The sequence below is a fragment of the Oryctolagus cuniculus genome, chromosome 2, assembly GCF_964237555.1.
Source record: "Oryctolagus cuniculus chromosome 2, mOryCun1.1, whole genome shotgun sequence".
Taxonomy (NCBI): Eukaryota; Metazoa; Chordata; class Mammalia; order Lagomorpha; family Leporidae; genus Oryctolagus; species Oryctolagus cuniculus.
In genome coordinates, this window is record NC_091433.1 from 92828908 (window position 1) to 92836836 (window position 7929).

Genomic DNA, 7929 nt, shown 5'->3' on the forward strand with positions numbered 1-7929 from the left:
TCTTCACCCTCGTCATTTTCCAAGGAAGCCTCAACCCTATTTTGGTTTGAAATCAAACACGATCGAGAAAATCATTCGGACAAAACTTTCCTTGTCCAATGCCTTCTCTTATTTCATGAGGCAGGGACAAGAAATTTTTGCACATTTATGCAAAAGTTTTCTTACAGAAAAAGTACAATATCAAATAAAGTATGATTTAAATAAAATATAATATATAATTATAAATAATATAAACTAAATAAAATATGTTACTATATGCTGTAACATATATATTATGTGCATAATATAAAAAGAAAAATATATGTAACTAGAATACAATGTAACCAAATGTTGACTAGCCAGGAATATCAGGCTGGTTCAATATTTAAAAAATCGATCAATGTAATTCATGATGTTAAATGACCAGAGACGAAAAGTCATATGATAAAGAAGAAAAATAATATTACAAGGCTAAAGAGAAGCTCAATAGATGCTGAGAAGTTTTGACAAAATGCAGCTTCCACTCATGATTTGAAAAAAAAAAAATCAGCAAATGAAGTATAGTAGGAATCTTCCCTAATCTAATAAGGGAAATTTACCAAAAAATCAACATCTAACATGATAGTTAATGATGAATAACTAAATGATCAGGAACAAAGCAAGAATATCTACTCTCATTATTGCTAGTTAATATCATAATGGAGATCCTAGCCCGTGAATTAAGGCAACAGAAACAATAACAGATTGGAAAGGAAGGAACAAAACTCTCTGTTTGCAGAAGACATGATTATCTATGTGGGAAATCTGCCAAAGAAGCTCCAAAAACGAAAGGGGCTAAGCAAGGTCACAGGATACAAGTTCAATGTATAAAAGTTAACTGGAAAAAAAAAGTTAATTGGACATTTACATACTAGGAATGAACAATTAGAAATTTTAAGACATTATGGACTGTTCACAGCAGACCCACAAATATACACGAACTACTTAGGTTTATTTATTTATTAAGAGGTATTTATTTGGGCCAGTGCTGTGGCGTAGCAGGTGAAGCTGCCACCTGCAGTGCCAGCATCCCATATGGACGCTGGTTCGAGTCCCGGCTGCTCCACTTCTGATCCAGCTCTCTGCTGTGGTCTGGGAAAGCAGTAGAAGATGGCCCAAGTCCTTGGGCCCCTGAACCCATGTGAGAGACCTGGAGGAGGTTCCTGGCTCCCCGCTTCGAATCAGCTCAGCTCCTGCCATTGCAGCCATCTGGGGCATAAACCAGAGGATGGGAGACCTCTCTCTGCCTCTATCTCTGCCTTTCAAATAAATAAATAAAATTTATATCTGCTGTTTCACTCCAGGCCAAAATGAAGAGCCAGGAGCTTCCTCTGGATCTCCCACATGGGTGCAGGGGCCCAAGCACTTGGGCCATCTTCCACTGCTCCTCCCAGGGAGCTGGATTGGAAGTGGAACAGCTGGAACTCAAACCATGCCCATATGGGATTCCAGTGTCACAGGCAACAGCTTTACCCTCTCTGCCACAACGCCAGGCCCCTAGGCATGGATGTAAAAATGTATTGATTTATAAGCTGAAAAAGTACAAAGCACTGACAAAAGAAAATCAAAGATCTAAATAAAAGCAGACATAAAGGATATTCCTGGGTCAGAAGATTGAACATTATGATATGGGCTCTCCCCAAACTGATCTATATGTTTCAGTTGGTCACAATTAGAATCTTAGTGGGTTGTATTTTGTTTGTTTTTTGCAGAGAGCAACACGTTTATAGGGGTGGGCGTTTGGTGCAATGGTTGAGATGCCACTTGGGATGTTTACATCCCATGCTGGAGTCTGAGGGTCGGAGCTCCAGCTCTGCTTCCCAACCAGCTTCCCCCTGAAGTGCATTCCGGGAGGCAGCAGACAATGGCTCAAGTACTTGTGTGCCTGTGCCCCGCGTGGGAGACCTGGGGGGAGTGCCTGGTTCCTGGCTTTGGCCCATCTGAGCCCTGGCTGTTGTGGGCATTTGGGGAGTAAAGCAGCAGATGGAAGTTCTCTCTCTTTCTCTGTGTCTCTCTCTTTCCTGCCTTGTCCCCCCATCCCGCCTTTAAGTAAATGAATAAACAATTTTTGGAAAAAAAAAAAAAAAGCCTGGAAATGCAAAGGAACCAGAATAAGCAGAAGAGTTTTGAAAAAGCAGAACATAATTGGAGGACTCAAATTACTGGATTTCAAAATAAGCCATACAGCTATGCCGATCAACATGGTGTGGTATTGGAAAGACCTACACACATAGACAAATGGAACAGAGCAGAGGCCAGAAGTGGATCACCACACAAGTGTGGTTAACTCATCTTTGAAGAATGTGCAAGAGCAGCTCAATGGAAAATGTCCAGTATTTTCTCCAAAAGGTGCTGGAACAGTTGGACACCCATATATAAAAAAAAAAAAAGTACTTTAATCCATACTTGCACCTTCATAAAAAATTAATTTAAAATGGATCTTAGCCTAATAAAAGTAAAATTCAAATTTAAAAATTTCTAGAATAAGATATGTGAAGAAATTATTGTGACTGCAGGATAGGCAAAGATTTCTTAGGATGCATTCCATAAAACCAGAAGTAGCCAGTATTGTGGCATAGCAGGTTAAGCTGCTGCTTGCAACCCTGGCATCCCACATCAAGCTGCAGATTCAAGTCCCAGCTGCCCCAGTTCCCATCCAGCTGCTTTCCTAGGTAGACGAAGGAGACCCGGATGGAGTTCTAGGCTCCCAGCCTCAACCTGGGCCAGCTGCAGCCCTTGAAGCCATCGGGGAATGAATCTGCAGATGGAAGATCTCTCTCTCTCTCTCTCCCTCTCCCTCTCTCTCTCTCTCTTTCTCTCTGTCCCCCCGTCCCGTCACTCTGCCCTTCAAATAAATGTTTAAAAATCTTTAAAAAGATAAAATTGATAAAATGAACTGTTGGAATTTGTGAACGATGCTGTTAAGGGAATTTATAAAAACAGACATGACAAGGAGAAATATTTGTAACTTGAATCTTTGACAAAGGGCTTGTATCCAGATTGTATAAAGAACTCTAAGAAAGTAAACAACCTGACTGAAAAATATGCCAGGGATTTAACTGACACTAAGATATATATGGGGGCCAGTGCTGTGGAGCGGTGGGTGGGGCCGCCGCCTACAGTGCCGGTGTCCAGTTGGGGCGCTGGTTTGGGTCCTGGCTGCTCCACTTCTGATCCAGCTCTCTGCTATGGCCTGGGAAGGCAGCTGAAGATGGCCCAGGTCCTTGGGCCCCTGCCCCCATGTGGGAGACTTGGAAGAAGCTCCTGGCTTCAGATTGGTGCATATCTGTTCATTGAGGCAATCTGGGGAGTGAGCCATCGGATAAAAGAGTCTCTCTCTCTCTCTCTCTTTCTAACCCTGCCTTTCAAGTAAATAAATAAACCCTTTTAAAAAAAAGATACACACGAATGTCAAATAAAAAGATGCATGAATAATCATTAGGAAAATGCATTTTAAAGGCTGTAATGAAATCTACTTCATATCTGTTATCAGGTAGTTAAAATAAAAAAAGTGAGAATACTAAGTGTTGGAGAAAACACAAACAACTAGAACTCTCACATGTTGCCAAATGATTCAGTCAGGCAGTTTTCTACAAAGTTAAACATGTATCAGCTATGCTGGTATGACCCAGCCACCCCACTGCTACTTAAGAGAAATAGAATTCATTTCACATTCCACCCCCCCAAAAAAAAACTCTACACCAAACTTGAAAGAATTCAAATAGCCTAACGAGTGAATAGACATGTAAATTGTGGTACCTTCAGACAATGGAATATACTCACTGATAAAGGTGAATGATCGGCCGACACTGCAGCTCAATAGGATAATCCTCCACCTAGTGGCGCCGGCACACAGGGTTCTAGTCCCAGACGGGGTGCCAGATTCTGTCCCGGTTGCCCCTCTTCCAGGACAGCTCTCTGCTGTGGCCTGGGAGTGCAGTGGAGGATGGAAAAGTGCTTGGGCCCTGCACCCCATGGGAGACCAGGAAAAGCACCTGGCTCCTGCCATCGGATCAGCGTGGTGCGCCGGCCGCAGCGTGCCGGCTGTGGCGGCCATTGGAGGGTGAACCAACGGCAAAGGAAGACCTTTCTCTCTGTCTCTCTCTCTCTCACTGTCCACTCTGCCTATAAAAAAAAAATGAATGATCAGACAACGTGGAAGAATCCAGATATGTTGCTAAGTAAATTATGTCAAGAGCAAATACTGCACCACCTTATGATTTCATTCATGTGGCGTTCTGGGAAAGGCAATGTTATAGGAACAGAAAATAAATCAGTGTTTGCCAAGAGTAGGAGACGTGAAAGGGGCCAATTACAAGGGGGCACCATAAGGAAAATTTTGTAGGCAACAAAGTTGTTCTGACTTTAAAAAAAAAAAAGATTTATTTATTTGAAAGACAGTTACAGAGAGAGGTAGAGACAGAGAGAGAGCGATCTTCCATCTGCTGGTTTACTCCCCAGAAGACCACAATGGCCAGAGCTGCACCACTCCAAAGCCAGGAGCCAGGAGCTTCTTCTAGGTCTCCCACACAGGTGCAGGGGCCCAAAGACTTGGGCCATCTTCTACTGCTATTCCAGGTCATAGCAGAGAGCTGGATCAGAAGAGGAGCAGCCGGGACTAGAACCGGCGCCCATATGGGACGCCGGCGCTTCAGGCCAGGGCATCTGCTGTGCCAGAGTGCTGGCTCCTGGCTTCTATTATTTTTTTAAGACTTATTTATTTTTTATTTGAAAGGCAGAGTTATACACATAAAGAGAGAAAGATAGAGATCTTCCATCTGCTGATTCACTCTCCCAAATGGCTGTAACAGCCAATCCGAAGCCAGGAACCAGGGGCCAGGAGCTTCTTCTGGGTCTTCCACATGGTGCAGGGGCCCACGGACTTGGGCCATCTTCCACTGCTTTCCCAAGTGCATTAGCAGGGAGCTGGATCAGAAGCAGAGCAGCCGGAACTTGAACTGGCGCCCATGTGGGAAGCCAGCACCATAGGCGGTGGCTTTACCCACTATGCCACAGCGCTGGCCCCTGTTCTGGCTTCTTAATGGGGGCAGTGACTCTGTAACTGCATGATCTGTGCACAAAAGAGGGTATTGCCATTGCAAGCAAACTACTCAAAAGTGAATGAAGAGGAAGTGAAACCAACACAAAATGCTATGTTGTCTCCAACACTTCTGAAACTTAGTCTTAGCTGATGATAGAGTCTCCTTAGCAGGAGACATGGTCTTCACAGGGAGGAAATTGTATTTGCTTTCCAAAATGGGCAACAGAGGAGCCCACGAGACTGGAAAATGTGCTCAATACTTTATTAGATTGGCTCTTAGATTGTCAGCCTTCCTCAGACTGATTTTCCATAAACAACCATGCAATCTTTTTATGCTTAGATTCAAGCTGTTGGAAGGCTCCTGTCTTTTAGCATTTGTTTTCCAAGGCTTAAGTCTCACAAACACTGGCTGAGACAGACAATGTCTCATCTGGGGTGTGTAGCGCCATCCTTCTTCGGGCATCATACACAGTTCCAGATATTTTTCCTCCAGGGAAACCAGCCATCTGCTGATTTCTGGCTTTTTAGTGACACAGCTGATGTCTCTGAGCCCTGGAAACCTCAGGGGAGACACCCACTTCCAACTTTCCGAAATACCACCCAACATTGTCCTACGTCATCACTCAGGGAGAGTGGGATAAAAGATTTCATAAGATTCTGGATCCAAAATCGTTTCTACCATAACTGGGTCATCCATACATCATCCTCTCCACCTTCATAATCTAATCAGTTGCTGATCAGGCTTATTAATCTGGATCCATCAGCCCCTATAAAATTTGCCGAATAATTCCATCCTCATGAAGAACAATGTGTATGTATCTGGAAGCTAACAATACTAGTAATATAATTTAAAACTAATTGGGAGCTGACAACATAAATTCAGATTAGAATTTGGATGGGAGCTCTTAGCATATATCTTTTTCATTGGATAAAATTCTAATGTCATCGAGACAAGGCAGCAGATACTGGATGCTCCACATTACCATCCTGGGTGGCTGTTTGTCCAAGACTCGTGGGAGAGTTTCAGAACCATTTCTACCCACTATCCTGAGGCTAAAATACCACTGCACCAACCCTCCTTGGGTAAACTGGATTAGATCTATCTTGCTTGTTCTTTGTTTGGTTCTCAGGAGGAAATAGACTGAAAAGACAGATCATTCATCCATGGCGTTTTTTTGCTCAACTTCTTCATTGTGAGGTAAATAGAGCCATTTTGGAAATCCCCAACAGGCAGGTGTGTAAGCCTGGGTGGATTACAGGTCAGGCTGGCTCAAGTTGTACTGTGAAGGCCCCAGGTAGGGTCACAAGGTCTAACCTGGAGGAATTTCTCTCTCTTAACAAGACAGCTTAGTAAATCCACTGAATGTTCAGAATAAAATTGTCATATGCTAATTTCATGCAGGAATGGACAGACCACAAGTTACGCTGGAATCCTGAGGAATATGGTGGAATCCACTCCATTAAAGTTCCATCAGAATCTCTCTGGCTTCCTGACATAGTTCTCTTTGAAAAGTAAGTACCGCAGAAAAAAACTGTATCAGTCATATAAGCATCGTGTGGGCAAAACAATGGTGAGAAATGTGCAACTTTATGCAAAATGTAATTATGATTTCTGTTAAAATCTTCTTTGACATCGTAGGTGGAAATAATAAAATAGGGAGAGTATGGTGGTGGGCAGAAACCCAAAGCCAGTCGGGACTCAGCTCAGCAGCTCAGGGCAATTGTTTTTTCCTCACAGCGCTGATGGGCGTTTTGAAGGCTCCCTCATGACCAAGGTCATCGTGAACGCTAACGGGACCATCGTGTGGACCCCGCCCGCCAGCTACAAAAGTTCCTGCACCATGGATGTCACCTTTTTCCCCTTTGACCGGCAGAACTGCTCCATGAAGTTCGGGTCCTGGACCTACGACGGCACCATGGTGGACCTCATTCTGATCGATGAACAGGTGGACAGGAAGGACTTCTTTGATAACGGAGAATGGGAGATACTGAACGCCAAGGGCATGAAGGGAAACAGAAAGGCCGGTCTGTATTCCTACCCTTTCATCACCTACTCCTTTGTCCTGAGACGCCTGCCCTTGTTTTATACCCTCTTTCTGATAATCCCCTGCCTCGGACTGTCCTTCCTAACGGTCCTTGTCTTCTATTTGCCTTCTGATGAAGGGGAGAAACTCTCTCTGTCCACATCGGTTTTGGTCTCGCTGACGGTCTTCCTTTTAGTCATTGAGGAAATCATCCCGTCTTCATCGAAGGTCATCCCCCTCATTGGCGAGTACCTGCTTTTCATTATGATTTTTGTGACCCTGTCCATTATCGTGACTGTTTTTGTGATCAACGTCCACCACCGATCCTCGTCCACCTACCACCCCATGGCGCCCTGGGTGAAGAGCTTATTTCTGCAAAAGCTTCCTAAATTGCTTTGCATGCAGAACCAGGTGGATCGCTACTCCTTCCCGGCTAAAGAGGAGAGCAAACCCGCAGTGAGAGGGCGAGTCCTACACAAAAAGAAGCAGAAGGAGATTAGCGATGGAGAGAAAGTTCTGGTTGCCTTCTTGGAAAAGACCGCGGATTCCATCAGGTACATTTCAAGGCATGTGAAGAAGGAACATTTCATTAGCCAGGTGAGAACACGGTCTCCACACTCCTGCTGCTTACCACGGAATGCTGGGACATTGTCGCCGGGCCGCTTTACACCAAACAGGCCCTGGCATGAGGGAGGGACTCTGGTATGAACTTTTGGGAGGGAGTTCACAAAAGCATAATGAGCAGAAGTGAAAACAATAGTAGATCAAGCTCTCTCCTCCATAATTAGTCCCAATTCCGTTAAAAATAGTTCAATTACACATGGCAGGTTGGTCAATCTGGTCTTA

General features: G+C 44.1%; 1 protein-coding gene across 1 annotated transcript in view; it reads left to right on the forward strand.

The window, feature by feature from the left end:
• CHRNB3 (cholinergic receptor nicotinic beta 3 subunit) overlaps window positions 1-7929 on the forward strand; it is a 34401-nt gene that overhangs the window by 17185 nt on the left and 9287 nt on the right. Inside the window, exons 4-5 of the mRNA XM_070068626.1 lie at window positions 6462-6571; window positions 6798-7680. Of these exons, the coding sequence (XP_069924727.1) occupies window positions 6462-6571; window positions 6798-7680 (993 nt within the window). The remainder of the gene's footprint in view (window positions 1-6461; window positions 6572-6797; window positions 7681-7929) is intronic.